General features: G+C 40.0%; 1 protein-coding gene and 1 pseudogene across 1 annotated transcript; one reads left to right on the plus strand and one right to left on the minus strand.

Annotated features, from left to right (window-relative positions):
- Nucleotides 1-5,882: 5,882 nt before the first annotated feature.
- LOC146701050 (uncharacterized) lies at nt 5,883-8,067 on the plus strand (annotated as a pseudogene).
- An 8,895-nt stretch (nt 8,068-16,962) lies between these two features.
- Nucleotides 16,963-18,411, minus strand: LOC146701051 (general transcription factor II-I repeat domain-containing protein 2-like). Its single transcript, XM_085469281.1, has one exon. The coding sequence runs from the start codon at nt 18,409-18,411 to the stop codon at nt 16,963-16,965; it is 1,449 nt and encodes a 482-aa protein (XP_085325407.1).

Genomic DNA, 18,411 nt, shown 5'->3' on the forward strand with positions numbered 1-18,411 from the left:
CTCTGCACGTTGGCTGCATTCCTACAATTTGCCACCAGATTTCACTTGAACATTGCTCACTGGGCAACGATGCTGAGTACATACCTGTTGAGATTCTGAGAGATTCAAATTGATGAAAGCCATCAGAGTCTTCCAGTCTGCCATTTTTGCAGCTTCACAGACTGGAACGCAAAACTGGTTTAAGCATCTCTGCTGGAGCAGGTGGTTTGTCGCTGAGGATTCGAAGCATCTGTTTAAACCATCCTGTTTTGCAGCATCAACAACCACACTGATGTCAGCTCAGTGAGAGTTGAAGACATGATAACCAGTCATGTGTTCATAAACTGCATTAGGATGTACCTGTTCAACTTCACCCACTGAACCCAGGAGAGTAGGCACTGGAAAATCTCTTCTCCTGACCAGAGTCTGTGACTGTAGAGCAGCTCTTGATGTGGGTGTGTGCCTTACTTGTGAGATGCTGTGGACTGAAAGAAAGAAACTGACAAAGAAAGTAGGCTTTAAGAAAACAACCCCCCCCCAAAAAACCAATGTGAATATAGACTGCTCAAAAATAAAATAAAATAAAATAAATAACAAAAATGAAGGGAACACAAAAAGATGACATCCCAAATGTAAATTATTAAAATATTCTTAATACTTTGTTCTTCACATAGTTAGATGTGCTAACAACAAAAATCACAAAAAAAAATCATCAATGGAAAGAGACATCAGTGTAATGCTTTAAGAATTTCTACCAGGTCCTTGCAGGGAGAGCTGAAGCTCTCTTTTAAAGACCTGTTGGTCAATCTCAACACATTCTTGACCAAACCAGTGACTGCTGAGGGCCTTTTTAACTGAGGTCAGAGTGAGTGCAATGTGCAAGATCTTCATGTGGCCTGATCCATACCAGACTGATGTTGAAATGTGCCAAAAAGATTTGAACAGATGCTCTACACCCAACCATCTGCTTCATGCTTCCTAATAGCTTAAACCTGTCATGGTCCTGCGACCATGACTCAGTGACTTTATGTTTATGTTCTTTATTGTTATTACTTTCATTTTTATTCATGGCTGTTTTGGGATGGTTTGTGTTTGGGATTTTAGACACTGGGTTCTGGGTTTGTGCTCCCTCTGTTGGTCCCTGGTGTTAGTGTTCCCCTGTCTCGTCAGGTTAATCAGGTCCAGCTGTTTCCCCCACCTGTGTGTGATTTCCCAGTGTCTCTTTGTGTACTTATAGTGTGATTTCCTCTGCTCCTCGTCGCGTCGTCTGTGTTCATACCTGGTGTAATCCCCTGCGTGCTCTCCCTGCTGTTCTCCCTTTATGCTCAGGTTTGCTATTTCTTTGTGTAGTTTCTCCCAGTTAGTTCATCCTTAGTTCTGTTTTACCATCCCCACTTTATATTTGATATTATCAATAAATCACCCTCACACCTGAATAAGTGCTGCGTTTTGAGTCCTCCTTCCACTCTCCACACGGCCGCTGCCCCGGACCGTGACAAAACCAGTTTCTTCAAACTGGACTCCCTGTTCAACTGTGGTGGGAGAAAGCAGTGTCAAGATTTCAGTACAACCACACACATTCAACTCTCAGCAATCAGCAGCAAAGAATCCTCATGCAGACAAACAGCCCCAAACAGGCCATGCATACCAAATCCTTTCAGTTAACAACAGGGCAGCTTATTGTGCATATCCACCAGTAAATGAAGCTTCTAATGTCATTTCAATCATTTAACAGTAAGGGCCTACCTCCGTGTCTGGATCCATGTCTGCTGACTTTAATCCTCTCCATCCTTGATGCCATGCTCCATGTAGAGATTCTTCCATAGATGGATTTTTTTGGCAAATTTCAGCAACTTCAGAATGTGTTAGTGGAAAATGATTCTATGTTTCTTTACCTTCTTTTAAATGTACAAAGATGCCTTTTCTCTGCCCTTTGTCTATGGTTAGATTAGTTTAGAATTATCCTTTTAGACTTTCCCAGCGAAGACATATTGTTTTGGGACATATTGTTTTAGATTGTTTTATCTCTCACAGCTTTCTCCCAGCTCTCTGCTGACGAGACTAGCGCCACATATGGAGTTGTTTATTTTATCTGTTTATTATTTTCTTATCCTGTTCTCACTGTCTTTCCTATAAAAAGTGCCAAGCCTCTGTTCACGATGTGAGTTGTTCTCAGCAGCTCACCCGTGTACACGTTTAGCAAAGAAAGTAACTTTGTCTCATTGTGTCTTTATTTCTCCTGGGTTTTTTTACAGAGTTTTCTCCCAACATTTCTTGGTCCTTCGAGCCGGAGCACCTCCATCGTGTCCCATCTCCGTGACCAGTCCACGTTGAATGACTGTCGACAGCTCACACACTAGGTGTGTGATAAAAGTCCAGGAGCGTTACATTCAGGTCCTGGCCAACGTCTTAGAAAGCGACCCACGGTGGTGGGGCCCGATCGAGGTGGACCAGATCCGGCGACACTGACCAGGTAGATACAGACACACTGACACAATCTTGCGTAAAAACGTATTTTAAATTCAGGGAATTTAAAATAGCGGAAGTAGCTCGTCGACTGGTAGCTTTGGAAGCTCGTCGACTGGTAGCTCTGGGAGCTCGTCGACTGGTAGCTTTGGAGCTCTGGGTAGCTCCCCCAGCTGGGTCTAGACTGGGTCTAGGGAGTAAGTAGCTCTGGGAGCTCCCCTTATCATAAGGGTTCCGGTCGCGCGCGCGTCGAAGCTGTGAATGTGAATGTGTGTGTATATTGTTTTAATTTACGGAGCAAGCTGAATTTTCACGGTCCAATAAGAGACTGAGCTGCTCCTACTGTGTTTTTCTTTTACTGCTATTCACTGACGTGCTGGTGAGTTGAGAGAACGGTCGAGTTCCGTCTCGTAAAGTTCACACCGCTTTTGGAAATAGTCCGAAAGTCGAAGGGCGTGTGAGCAACCACTCTCGTCTCTAATACCAGCGAAGGTGATAGCAGCTGTATCGCGTATACATTACTTAAACAAAAATAAGTAAATACACAAATAAGATGGGTAATCAAGCAAGTGAAATTAAAACTCACTCCTGCTGACGAGCAGTGGTGAGAAAAGAAAAGTCCATATCAGGAAGAACATAATAATCCCTTATTAAGTGAAAACTAGAGATCACAGTAGTTTGAAGTAGTTTAAAAGGGTTGAAAACAGACCCCACTGAGTAGATATAAATATAAAAAGTACGAAATAAAGATAAACAAAGGGAAAATTACAGTAGAAATTATCTTTAGAGTATTTGAAATTAATAATAGCAAGGATAACAACCTGTAAAGTGATATTAACAATGAAACACAGTTGGCATGATGACCATGCCCACAATGTATAAAATGGATATAAAGCAAATAATTCACACGAAAATATTTTAATAACATAAATAAAGTATATTAAGGCTGTGTCATTGTTCAGCCAAGGACAGTGTGTGAAAAGGTAACTGTCTCCACCTTGGGAAAAGGATGATACTGCAGGTCATCTGAAGCCCTTGATGGATACAAAATAAAATATAAATAATATAATAGAACTGCCTGGTCCACCATGCAACAGAGAGAACAAATGTGACCGCAGATTGGATGAATTCTAAATTATCTGTTTGCTGAATAAGATGATCCTAACTAACAAATTGGCTCAGTAGTAGTATAATGGTACACACTAATAAAACATTATAATATGCTATTGCTGTTATATAAGACAAAGAGGATAATATTAACAATGACATAATATTAATATGAAGAGGCACCTTAATCGGTTATGATGTGAGGTGGATAACTGTTAAACAGTAGTCTGCATCAAGCTTAAGGTTTGCTGAAACTCAGTGTAATGACATGTGAGATGAAGACAATACAGAGAATAACTAAACTAATGAAGTGCATAGAGGCACTTGACCAGCTTGAAACCTATCATCCTAGAATGACACATTGCTGAGATATAGAGCACACCTATAATAACAACCAATAAGCAAAACCCTGTAGACAACAGCTAAAACTACAGGATTGAGAAGCTGAATTAAATATGTAGACACTGCTAAGCTGATGAGCATGTTACACATTTTCTTTTCTTTTTATTTATTTGTTTCTTTTAGAGCAGAAGCTGCATGCTATTAAAAGCCAACATGTGCAGACTTCTGCCTTGTTCGGGTGGCAGCATTTTTCTTTTTCTTTTGTGTCCTGACACGTGTATGTTTTTTGTTTTTGTTTGATTATTTTGTTGGTTTTGGAAACGAATTTAAACGAACTTGTGACAATACTTGAGAATCACAATGACACATAGTGATTAGGCATATGATTGAAAAATGCCTAGGTTTAGAGCTGTGAGCTATGAGCTGTGAGCAATGCAAAGTTTAAATATATATATATATATATGTGTGTATAAATGGGAAACAACCCTAACTTCAAAGTTTGAAATGTGTGAGATGCATGAATTGTTTGAAAAACTAGAAATTATCTAAAAATGCCTTAAGTGAAAATGTAGTATTGCATCTATAGAGAAGAGAAAAAAGAAGAAGCATTCTATAACTTAAAAATAAGGCTGACGTGTTGACAATAGACTAAGAGACTCATTTGCAGGTGGCTATCAGGAACAGAGAGGCAAGCAAGGTCACAAACACCAAGGCTGTAGACAGCCACGCAGAGACAGCAGATAAAATGTCAGCTGCAGGCCACACAACTGTACAACAATTAACTGCTGAGTGCATGCTAAATGACACCCCACCAGAGCTAAAAGCACTACACGATGTGGCCCATCAACACACACCCGCCACATCCACTTTCCAGAAACCAACCGAGTATCACAACATTCTGAGATTTAAACAAACTCCAGGCCCAGATCCACCTTATGATCAGCAAGTGTGGAAGCTAGGAGAACAGCATTTGACCTTACAGCACAGGCCGAAATTGTGTAGGTTACGCAGTAACCACAGATAGTAGGATAATAGAAGCAAAACCACTTTCTTCTTCATATTCTGCACAGAGCGCTGAGCTGATAGCTGTGATTCGCGCATGTGAAATACACAAAGACAAACTAATAAATATACATACAGACAGCCAGTATGTTTTCTCTGCTGTGCATCATTTTGCAAAAAATTTGGCAAAACAGAGGAATGATTACATCAACTGGAAAACCGGTTCAGTATGCCAACCTCTTACAACGCCTACTGACTCATTACTACAGGCAACAACTTTGCTGACAGAGCAGCAAAACAGGCGGCACAAATGACAAACATCACATTGATGGCAGTAAACACACATCAGATTCCACTGGATGTGTTGCAAAATGAACAAAAAGCAGCAAGCACAGCCGAACAGACAAAATGGCTAAAACACGGTGCAGTTCTGACAAACGACTTAATGATGTGTTATGGCAAGCCAGTGTTGCCAAAATCTCTCCACAAGATGGCGGCATTAGTGACTCATGGCTGTACGCATTTGTCATCGGGGGGAATGACCTGTATTGTCAACTCTCATTTCTACACTGTAAATTTTGAAACTTCAGCAAAACAATTTGTCAGAACGTGCATGACGTGTCAAAAACCTCACCCTTTTCACACAATTCATATGGATTTTATTGAGCTAAGCGAATGTCAAGGGTCGAAATACGCCCTAGTGGTTATAGATGTGTTCTCAAAATGGCCGGAAAACTATCCAGTGAAAAAGGCAGATGCAATTTCAGTAGCAAAGTGCCTGTGCAATCACTTCATACCCACATATGGCATCCTAGCTTTGATACGATCAGACAACGGCACTCATTTTGTAAATGATGTCATCACTAAGGTCTCTGAAGCACTCGGTTTCAGCATAAAACACCATTGTGCGTATCACCCTCAGAGCGCAGGCCTTGTAGAGAGAACTAACGGCGCTATAAAACAAAGGCTCAGTAAATGCATGGCAGAAACAGGAAGGCCGTGGCCTGAATGTTTGGGTTTAGTGAAAATGTGGATGCGCTTAACGCAAGGCTCCCATAAACTAACTCCATTTGAAATCATTCATGGTAGGCCGTTCCCACTGCCCATCACCAGTCAACCAATAGACAAATCAATCAGAGAAAACACATTAGCAGAATGGATGTCTAAGCTGTTAGAAAACAAGGAGATCATTGTACATAATCAACAACCTGATGATGTTTCTCCAGTGTCTTGCAGATTACAGCCCGGTGACTGGGTTCTGATAAAGGTGCTCCAAAGAAAAAACTGGAGCGCACCCAGGTGGGAGGGACCACATCAGGTTCTCCTCACCACGCCCACCGCTTGCAAAATTGCGGAACGACCATCCTGGATCCATCAGAGTCACTGCAGGCGAGTAAGTGAAGCCATCTAAACTCAGTCGACACAGGCTCGCCCAATTGTTGTGATCTCGCCCGGTGGAGGGAACAGCCTTTCTGGCCGGGGGGTCTACTCACGACAGGAGGGTGTGTCCTGTTGTCATGAGGTGGTGGCTCCTAATAACTGCAGCGGCCCTGACCCTGGCCGGGCTCCTCATCTTTGCTTCCGTGAGGGACAACAAGTCACGCTATATGAAGAAAAGGCAGACACTGTATGACAAAGGAAAGTACACCAAGTTTCCCCATGGCTTCGCCACTAACTTCTGGTGGCAGTTTATGAACACTACAGCTCACTTGAATAATAAAACTGACTGCTATGCATGTACCCATATGCCCCTATCCTCACAGACGTCTGGCCTGTGGCCATACAGCATACCTGAAGATCGCAGTTGGTGCCTGTTGGGCCTGGCAACACACCCAGGCTACGGTACTCTTTGGTCCAAGGCCAACTACAGCATCCCAGCAAAAGCAACCTGGAGGTCATCATCACCCACAAATGTGAACTGTTCCGGACAGACCTACCTACTGACCTGGCCCCAAGTCTCAGACCCACTGCCTGATGTAATTCTACTGAACAAACTGAACGCATCACAACTGCCAGTATGTGTGATGAACAATGGATCGCGGGCAGTGGGGGAGCTGCCTACTCACCTATGTAAATACATATACACTTTCTGCCCACCGAGGAATGAGAGGAAGTGTATGGCCTGTTCAACCAACACAACCTGTGCCAGTAACACGACGCTGATGAGCCTCAACTGTCGCTCCGACTACAGCTACCGAATGCCACTACAAACAAAGACTCAGTACCAGACAGGATGTGCACCCAGCAGTAGAGGAACCAGAGTTTTGGCTGACTGGTACTTCCTATGTGGCAATAAGGCTTATCTGTCACTCCCTGAAGGTTGGGGGGGTCTGTGCGCCCTGGTGCAATTATCAGATCACGTCTTCTTCATGCAAAGTGTTGCACATCACCCAAGCAGCCGACAGAGACGTGAATTGGACATCGCCTCACCCAATTCTTTCGGCATTACAGTGGACACTGGAGTGCCGGGAGAGTTTCGCATCTGGGGAGGAGGAGTGAAATTCTTACAGAGCTTGATCCCCGGCATTGGAGTTGCCGAGGTGCGGGAATCACGTGGAAATCAACCGATATGCTCTGCTATGACACATCAACTTAACTAAGACCCTGGGAACGGCCTTAGCAGGAGAACAGAAGGCCATCAGAACGATGGTGCTGCAGAACAGACTGACACTGGACCTGCTAACAGCATCACAAGGAGGAGTTTGTAAGCTGATCGGGGAGACATGTTGCACGTTTATCCCTGATGGATACGAAGCTGGAGGAGACATTTATGAAGCTTTGCAGAATTTGACCATTCTGCAGAAATATGTCGCTGACCACACATCTGGAGCAGCCACATCACAAGGCTGGCTGGACTGGCTATTTGGCGGCTCGTGGTTGGCTGCTGCAGCGAAGCCGTTTGTCTTTCTAGGTTTCATCATGGTAGCACTGCTAATATTAGTGTTGTGTGTGTTGCCATGTCTAAGAGTAATGATTTCAAAGATGATAACAACTACAATGACTGCTTATGTTGCCGTGCCTCAAGAAGAACAGCATCCCGTTGAAATTCTGTTAGAGGAACTTGTAATAGCTGCTAATAAATGACGTGGTGATTAAAAATGACTTGTCAAGTGATCATGCACTGATTAACACATTAGTAGTTTATACAGGTACAACATAAGGTTTTCTTATTCTTTTATTTTCTTTTTTTTTTTTTTTAACTCTTTATTTTGTACTTTTTCCTTTGTATTACATACGGACAAGACAATAATAATAATAACACAACAACAAACACACAAAAAAAAAAAAAAAAAAAAAAAAAAAACCACGAGAGGTCCCGCCCTATAAGGCTGACTGAGACTTATAAGTTATCCATTTTGTCCACTGTTTTCGGTGTTTGTCAGATTTCAGTCTCAGAGTGTAAGTCATTTTTTCCATTGTATATATGTCCTCGATTACGTCCATCCAGTCTTCCAGTTTTAAAGGATCGCTTTTCAGCCAATTCTTTGTTATCACCTTTTTGCTTGACAACAACATAATCTTAAACAAATACCAGTCCTCCTTTTTTACATTTTCCCATATTCCAAAGTACATTACTCGTGCCTCACACAGTACTTCATACCCCAGCACCTTCGTCATTGTTGCCGCGATTCTTTCCCAATATGATTTAATATATTTACATTTCCAAAACACATGTGAGTGATTGGCGTTCCAGTCTCCACATAATCTCCAGCATTGTTGGGGTGTTTTCAACTGCTTGCTTTTGATATACGGAGTAATAAAAAACCTAATCACATTTTTCCAGCCATATTCTCTCCATCGTCTAGAGCTAGTGGAGTTATGCTGTGTGAGACATAAGGATCGCCAATCATCCTCTGACAACTCAATTTGTAGTTCCGATTCCCACTTTTGTTTAATATATAATGTTTCATTCCTATTCGAATTTTGTAGGCCATCATATAATTTCGACAGAATTCCTGATGGAAGATTTTTATATGCACCTGTTATTGTTCCTATTATACGATTTCTTTCTCTCGAGAGCTTCTTTCTAATTTCTGTATTGTAAAAGTGTCTTAATTGAAAGTACCTAAATAAATCTGATTTATCCAATCCGAATTGTTTCTGTAGATTCTCAAAAGATTTAAATGTTGTCCCATCTATTAATGTACACATTGCTGTAATTCCTTTATTGACCCATCTTAAAAATGTGCTATCCCATTGTCCACTTTGGAATTTTCGAGAGTATGCAGGCCAAATCAGCAATTTACAATCTTCTGTAATTCTATATTTCTTCATTATTGTCCACCAGAGTTTAATAGTAAATTCAGTGATGAGATTTTTGTTCGTGGGCTGGGTAGTTTCTTCTCCCAATCTTGCTTGTGGATGACATGATAGGCAATAATTTAACTCTATATGCTTCCATTTTGAAGTATATTCTAATGAACACCAGTAAACAGTATATCTCAGCTGGGCTGCATAGAAATATTCCTTGAAATTCGGGAGGGCAAGTCCTCCTTTTTCTTTTCCTGATTGGAGTATTTTAAATCTTATTCTTGGCTTTGTCCCTTTCCAAATAAATCTACTAACTAATTTATCCCATTTACCAAACTGTGCATCTGTTATTTGGACTGGTAATGAGGTGAATAGGTACAATAACCGGGGAAGCACATTCATTTTTATTACCTCTATTCTTGAGCTAAGGTCCTTGACAAGCGGAGCCCATTTAATCAGATCTTTTTGGATTGTGTTACTAAACTTCACATAGTTTGCCTCGTATAAAGTACTTGTATCACTAGTTAAATAGACACCTAAGTATTTGATCTTATTTGAATCCCATTTTAGTTTAAGTTCATTTTGTAATAATTCTTTGGGGAAATAATTCAGACAGAGTACTTGAGTCTTTACGATGTTTAGTTTATATCCTGCGTTTTTACCAAAATATTTTAATGCTTTAAACAGCCAAGGAAAGGTCGTATCAGGATCCTGTAGATATATAATTATATCATCTGCAAAAAGACCTATTCGTTGTTCAAGTTTGGAAACAAAAACCCCTTTTAAGTCTGTACTTTGCCGTATATACTGAGCCAAAGGCTCAATATACAAAGCAAAAAGAGCTGGACTCAAGCAGCAACCTTGCCTAGTTCCTCTAAAGAGCTCAAAGCTGTCTGTCAAGTCCCCATTTATTTTAACTCTAGCCATTGGCCTATGATACAGGGATTGTATACACTTGATGAAGATACTGTCAAAGCCCATTCTCTTCAAAACAGCAAAAAGAAATATCCAAGAGACTCTGTCAAAAGCCTTTTCAGCATCTAAACTCACTAAGGCTGTTGGGATTTTTTCTCTATTAACTTCATTAATTATATGCAATGTGCGTCGTATATTGTCTTGTGTCTGTCGCCCCTTAATGAACCCTGTCTGGTCTTCATCCACCAGGTCAGGAAGGAACAGCTCTAGGCGTCTTGTGATTATAGATGTAAATAGTTTATAATCAACATTTAAGATGGAGATTGGGCGATAAGAATCACAGTTTTCCTTGTTTTTACCTTCTTTCGGTAAGACTGAGATGATGGCCTCTTTCCAGGAAGGTGGAATTTTAGCGTGTTTTATTGTCCAATTAAAAGAATCTATCAAAATAGGGGCCAAAACCTCTTTGAAAGTCTTATACCACTCATTGGGGTACCCATCACTCCCTGGACTTTTATTCGTCTTCAATCTCCTTATTGCCTTATCCAGTTCTTCCTTTGTAATTGGTTTGGTTAATAATTCATTTTGAGTTGTCCCTATTGAAGGGAGGTCTAACTGATCCAAAAACTCTACAATTTCTGGTCCATTTTTCTGATCCGGTTGACTATACAATGTTTTATAATATTCTTGAAAGGTGTTTTTTATCTGTGTTGGTTCATATAGTAGTTCCTTGGTATTTGGATCTCTAATCTTGTTGACTGCATTAGTTATTTGCATTAATTTTAACCGTTTAGCCAATACTTTAGTTGCTTTGGAGCCAGACTCATAGAATGTTTGTTTTGTGAATCTCAGTTTCTTTTCTATTTCCTCCATAGTCAAATCACTTAGTTGTTTTCTTACGTTTTTGATTTTTTCGGCCAAATCAGGACTCAAATCTGTATGCTTTTTTTTTTCCAAATCCCTTAATTGTTGTTCTAATTTGGACTGTGTAAGCTTCTTCATTTTTTTGAGGTAGCTGGTCCTTGATATCAAATACCCCCGAGTTACTACTTTCACAGTATCCCAAATTATTGTTGGGTCTATCTGATCATCCTTATTGTGGGCAATACAGGTTTGTATTTCTTTTTTGATCTCTTTTACCTCAGATTCATTATTGAGAATACCAATGTTCAATTTCCATAATAATTTCTTATTCTGATTATGTAGGTGAATGGTCAAATGAATGGCGTTGTGATCCGACAAGTCGGCTATACCGATATTGCATTCTGTGACTCTATGTTTATCACTTCTATTTATCAAAAAAAAATCTATCCTAGAGTGAACCTTATGGGCTGCTGAGAAATGGGTATAATCCTTCTCCAGAGGGTGTAATTCTCTCCATACATCACAGAGATCCGCTTCCTTTATTAATGAGTTAAGAGATTTAGATTTATTATCTTTGCGTCTTTTTTTGCTTGTAGTATCTTTAGTATGATTTAATATACAGTTCCAGTCGCCCCCACATATCAAGGTCCCTTCACTAAAGCTTATAATTTTTTCAGATAGTTTTTGATAGAATTTTGAGTTGTCCTCTGGAGGGGCATACACATTTATCAGGGACACCACTTCATTATTAATCCTCCCTTTGACAGCAACATATCTACCCTCCTTGTCACAGATTTCCTCTAACTTTTCGAAATTTACCGTGTTAGCTAATAAAATTATAACTCCTCTTCGTCTGCTATTCTTACATGAGCTATAAAAAGAATTTACATAGCCAAGCTTTTTAAATTTTTCATGTTCTTCTTTTGACATATGAGTTTCTTGAATGAATATAATCTGTGCCTTGTGTCGTTTCAATTTAGATAGCAATCTACTCCTTTTAACTGGATTCCCCAGACCATTGATGTTGATTGAAATAATTTTTATTTTACCTACACCACTCATGATTCGTACAGTGTGCAATGATCATCCCCTCTAGTTTAAGAAAATAAAATAAAACAATATTACTAGACATTAAACAAAAATTAAACACAAACTTGCGACTCCCAATTAGTAGGAAGAAACTGTCTCCCACCATGACCCCGTTGGTAGATCTAGGGTAAAAAACCTCCGTAAAGGAGGGCCCTATGAAATATTTGAGAACTGAAGAAGTAGTTCCCAAATTATAGTCCAACGTATTTACCTCCATCCGGTGTTGCTCCTCCAGAACTTTGAATTTAAGAGGCCTATAATTTTCTGATCAGTAACAGGGGGAAAATATCCCCCGAACTAATCAGCATTTCTCTGAAATTCCTCCAATTTTTTTTTAACTCTCTGCCTCGGGGAAGAAATTTGCTCTCGATGGGAGATTGAGGCCCGTTTCCACTCTCGACACCTTCTGCTTAGCGCATCGTCCTCCTCAGATGCCGCCGGGATCTGGACATCGTATCCCCTCCTCTGCATCTCCATAGCCGCCTCTCGTACATTACCGTAGTTTCTGACTCCGTCCTGCCAGTGGATCCGAATGCTCGTGTAGGGAGTTTGGAAGCGCACTCCCGCTTCCTTTAGTATCCGCTTAACTTCTCTGTATTGTTTGCGCTTTTGAACAATATCTGATGCATAGTCATGATCAAAGTAGATCGTCTTGCCATTCACCTGGATTTGCTTCTTTTTCCAAACTTCTCGAAGTATGAGTTCTTTCGTTGTGAATTCCTGGAAATTAATAAGAATCGGACGTGGGAATTCTCCAGGGCGCGGTTTCTGTACAGAGATACGATGGGCCCGCTGGATCTTAAGTTCTAGCCCGGCCGGTATAGGTATCTCGTGCTGTAGCAGCTCCGAGACAAAGTCTTGGACAGATCTCCCCTCGGAGCCTTCCTCCACTCCAACCAGGCGTATATTATTTCTGCGGGATCTTGACTCCAAGTCCACCAGCTTGTTCTGAATAAATTTCTGTGTTTTCAAGCTTTGGAGGAGCGCTTCAATTAACTCCATTGTCACATCTTCTATATTTCCCACTCGATCCTCGGCTTCCCCCACTCTCTTCGACAGAGTTTTTATGTCCTCCTTTATCTTGTCGAGCTTACCGCCCAATTCCCGCTGTAGCGTGTTAATGCCTTCTCTCAGCCTTTCATTATCTTGTTTCATTTCTGATTTCAATGATTCGATGGCTTTTAGTAATTCGCCAGCCGAATCTCTAATTATGCCATCGGGGCTCGTGCAGTCTTGTCCTGTTGCGTTATTGGTATTTATTTTTGCGGCTTTATCATGTCCCCTTGGCATTTTGGCCTCCTTTTGCCTTATTCCTCACCAATTATATTCGTTTTGCTCAATTGAATTGTCTGTTGACGAGTTTTCGGTGTTTTAAATTCCTGATAGGGGGCTACCACCAAACGCGTCCACTCAATCCGCCATGACACCCGGAAGTCTTTTATTTTCTTTTATTTTTTGTAGTTTTAGTTTTATTATTTTCCTTCATTATCACTTTTGTATTTTCTTTTACTGTGTCTTCCTTAATTCTTTTATTCTTTTATTGTTTTATTCTTTAGGCCACATGATTTACATTTCTGCTATGTTGACATTTTGACCATTAAAAAATTGCTAAAGATACTTAATAAATAACCTTCACAGACAATTGTTGTATACATTTAAAATAAGTTAAAACAGGAGGGAATGTTAGTGGAAAATGATTCTATGTTTCTTTACCTTCTTTTAAATGTACAAAGATGCCTTTTCTCTGCCCTTTGTCTATGGTTAGATTAGTTTAGAATTATCCTTTTAGACTTTCCCAGCGAAGACATATTGTTTTGGGACATATTGTTTTAGATTGTTTTATCTCTCACAGCTTTCTCCCAGCTCTCTGCTGACGAGACTAGCGCCACATATGGAGTTGTTTATTTTATCTGTTTATTATTTTCTTATCCTGTTCTCACTGTCTTTCCTATAAAAAATGCCAAGCCTCTGTTCACGATGTGAGTTGTTCTCAGCAGCTCACCCGTGTACACGTTTAGCAAAGAAAGTAACTTTGTCTCATTGTGTCTTTATTTCTCCTGGGTTTTTTACAGAGTTTTCTCCCAACAGAATGAAAAGGCTGCTGAGGAGCTGAGAGTGAGCCTGAATACTTGTGTGCCGCCTTCTCCAAAAACAGTGACTCACTGAGACAGAAAGAAACTTAAATCTTTATAAATAAAAGAAAACTAAGAGAAACAAATCTAAAGCAAAGCACGCAAGAGAACCAAAAACTCAACAACCCCAAAACAAAAAGCCACACATCAATCCTCTCTGCTCCAACTGACACTGCATGAACAGGTGCCTCAACATTTAGAGTCTAAGGGAGATAATCACAGAGGCAGAAACTTTCCACTGTATTCAAAGGAGCTTGCAAGGAGCTTGCACTGTATCATCTCAGGTTTCTTAAAACTAAGTATTCAAAGTCTGAGGTAGGGTTGTTATTTGAGGTATTCCTGGGAAAATCTTTGAGGTCTATTTTGAAGCTCCAGATTCTTTAGATTGACTGTCTCATACTTTAATTGTGAATATAGAGGATTGTAGCTCAAGTTAACATGGAAAGATAGAGGTCTAAAGTCTCTAAAACATTTGGGTATTCAGTCTCTGACAGAAGGTTTGGAGACATGTAGAAAGTTTTGAATGGGTGAAACTAATATTTTATTTACAGTTTCTCAAACACAAGGCAGATAATATTCTTCATGTACATTATTTTTTACAACTATTGGAACAACAAAATTAAACAAAACACAATTTCATGAATTCATCTCTTAATGTTATATCCAAAACTCTGATGATGTTCTCTTTCATGACTTTTTAAACTACATCAATTCATCAACGTCAAAGACTTGATATGTTACATTAGTCCTTACTACCAGCTTGCTGAACATAAAGATTCCTTTCAGGTCCTGTTATGATCAAGTTCTAAATGTCATGTGTCAAAGATTTGTGTGTTTCTTTATAAATTATGTGTAGAGTTCTGAGGTCAACCAAGTCTTTACATTTAGGTGTATTTAATAAAAAGGCTAAAAAGTGGATTTGGTGGTTCATTTGAAGTGGGGTTTTTTTATGATTCTAAGTCTGTTATTTATCATCAGTTTATTAATGACAAAATTTGTACGTCTTCCAAATAGTATGAGTTTTGTTTTGCTCAGATTCAGTGTTAACCGACTATAGAAAGTCTTCAATTTCTTAAATTGATTTTCTAGTTCATTCAGAAGTTGTTCCAAGTTACTTCCACAATAACTTTGTATCATCTGCAAACAATATGACTTCTGTGTCTTTGCAGTTACTTCAAATTAAGACATGTTAACACAAACACCTTTACCCTCACTTATCTCTCATGGCCCTGGTGCCAACTGTCTGCATTGACTTGATAATTAATCAGAGGTAGCAGGGTGTGATACAGGAACTCTAAAAGACACATTAGCGTATGTTTAGTGGTCACTGGGTGAACTGGGTGCGTCTCTAATAAACTCAGTAATGTTCTCTACATGATCACAAAGATCTAAATTAGATGTGTAAGTCATTGTTTGTATGTAATATTGGTTTAATTTGGCTTATTTTAAAACATTTTTATACATATCAGGTTTCAATACTCACTGAAATAATGCAGATTCCATGCAAAACATATTTAAAACTGAGCTGTATTTGCTCTGATACATTTGGAATTATAAACTATGTGTACAAATTTTCTGATAATAGAAAGTAAATTAATCATCGGTGCAAAGATCAACTTGGTTGTTTGTCTGAAACAACCAGAGCAGGAAGTTAAATCAAAATCATGTAACACAGATCTAGTTGACATGAAAGCAGAACAAGTTAAAATGTTCTCAACTAACCAGTGAGAAATATCTATAAAATCATGATTTACACCAGCTGCAGTTTTTCCTACTGAAAACCTTTGTCCTACTGAAAACGTTAGGTCCAGATGAACAGAATCAACTTTTTGGGATTTCCTTACCTGGATGATTGAGCACGCATCAAGGTATTTACAGAAGCCACAGATTCTATTGAATTCTAATATTTCTAAAATCAATGGGTTTTAAGATAAAGGGCCTAATGTTCACCCCATACCTACCATTTACTAAAAGTACAGAAAACAGAACAGATCAGAATCCTGATATCCTGTCAGCTCAGTCATTGATACTAGCTACTATTTACAATATCTGTGATATTGAACATTAACTGTTGTAAGGCTCTCCACCTTGGCTGATGTGTGAAGGAGAAAGCACACACCCACCTGTGACAAGAAACCAAACATGAGATTTCATTACACTTTTTAACACCAAATATGTTTGAGACTCAATAAAAATGACGCATGGAGAAAGTATTTTGTTTTAGCAAAGTCCTCATTTATTGGAAGAAAAATCATTACAGATTCATGTTGACTTTACAACAGTTACACCAGGGGTGCTCACACTTTTTCCGCATGTGAGCTACTTATAAAATGACCAAGTCAACATGATCTACCCACTACAAAAATCCAAAACATATACTTATTTATAAATATATTGAGGATTCTTTATATCTACAATGTATATACATGCATAACCGCAATATCCAATATTTCACAACACAATTAACAATGTAAATTTTTTGTCATTACCTGAGTTTACTCTGATGACTTGCACTGAATTGAATCAGCCAGGGATGCATAGTCCGGACAGTAGCTGCTGACGGCCAGCCTCAAACACACTTCCAAATGTTCATCAGTCATGGTGGAACGGTACTTGGACTTAATGATGTTCATGTGGGAAAATGATGACTCACATAAATAAGTGGAGCCGAATAATGCAGTCAAAGAGGCAGCACATTTCCTCATGTTGGGGTACTTTACTTCTGTGAGTAAGTTCCAGAACTGTCCATGATCTCTGGACTTCAGCTCAATGTCGGCTTGTAGTGTCAAAATCTCATCTTCCACTCCAGAAGAGTTCAGGTGAAATAGTTTTGCAATTTTTGATGCGAGTGAATCGACATCAGCATCTTCCCGAAAAGGATAGCACATGAAGGTAGCGACAAAGAAAAGTCTTGAAAGCGTTTGTCAAACTCTGACAGACAATTGTCAATCTGCTCTGTGTAGCGTGCACTGTCAAGTTGCAAACAGGCCATCCCCTGCATCTCCAGCTCTGACGCCAGGTTTTGAAAGTTTATCAAATCATGGCGCTGCAGCTTTAAAGAGAGATGTTGCATCTTTCGTTTGAAAGCATTAACTGAGCTGATCATGTTGATCACTGTTTTGTCTTTTCCTTGCAGCTGTAGATTAAGGTCATTCAACATGTTTGTCAGATCGGTTAAAAATGCCAAGTCTAACAGCCACTGACCGTCATTAAGTTGCATGTATTCTGCTTGTCCAGCTACACGGAAAAACTCCTTAATCTCCGGACAGAGCTCTCGAAATCTTTGCAGGAATTTCCCTCGACTAAGCCACCTCACGTCAGTGTGTAGCAACAACTCAGAGTGGTCGCAGTCAGCCTTCTCCAGATGTGCACGAAATAACCGTCTTTGAAGAGATCTGGCGCGAATAGAACAGGCGATCTTCGTTGCAACATTCATGATCTCCTTCATGTTGAGCATTTTAGCGCATAACGCTTGTTGGTGGATTATGCAATGGTAATTTAGGAAGTCCGGGAAAGCATCGTCCTGCCTGCACTTGGCAATAAATCCATTCAAGCGGCCAACCATTGCGGGTGCTCCATCTGTGGTAATAGACACCAATTTGTACACTGGGAGCTGGGTTTTCTCAATAAAGTTTTTGAACGACTGAAATATGTCCTCTCCTCGCGTCTGTTCTTTCATGGGCAGGACTGTTAATAGCTCTTCTTTTGCAGTGATATCAGTAAACACCATACGAATGAAAATGCACACCTGGGCTGTGTCACTCACGTCCGTAGATTCGTCCAACTGCAGTGAGAAACACTGGCAATTTCCGATGTCCTTCCAAAGTTGCTGGGTTAAATCCTCCGCCATGGCTTCACAGCGCCGTGTAACTGTACTTCTTGACAGCTGGAGAGCTTTGATCGAAGATGTTATTTCTGCCTTATTTTTAAAGTCTCGGAACAATGAGTCAGCTGCTTCAACGAATGCCTCTTTTACCATCTCTCCATCTTGAAAAGACTTCTTGTTTTTAACGATGATGTGACTCACCCGGAATGATGCTTCGGTGGCGGCTTTCGCTTTTGAAGTTTGTTGTGTGAAAAATGACTGCTGTCCGGACAACTGGGATTTTAGTTCCTTCACCTTTTTCTTTCTTAGCTCGCTTTTCGGCGGGAATGTAGTGTCGTATTTTCCGTGAACAGTTCGAAAATGCCGCTCCACATTTCCCTTCTTTGGCATTGCGATGGCAGCCTGGCAGATGAGGCAAACGCACTTCGAAAATGACAT

The sequence above is a fragment of the Copadichromis virginalis genome, linkage group LG9, assembly GCF_057382275.1.
Source record: "Copadichromis virginalis isolate Kocher_CV1m ecotype Utaka linkage group LG9, C_Virginalis_male_GT1.1, whole genome shotgun sequence".
Classification (NCBI taxonomy): Eukaryota; Metazoa; Chordata; class Actinopteri; order Cichliformes; family Cichlidae; genus Copadichromis; species Copadichromis virginalis.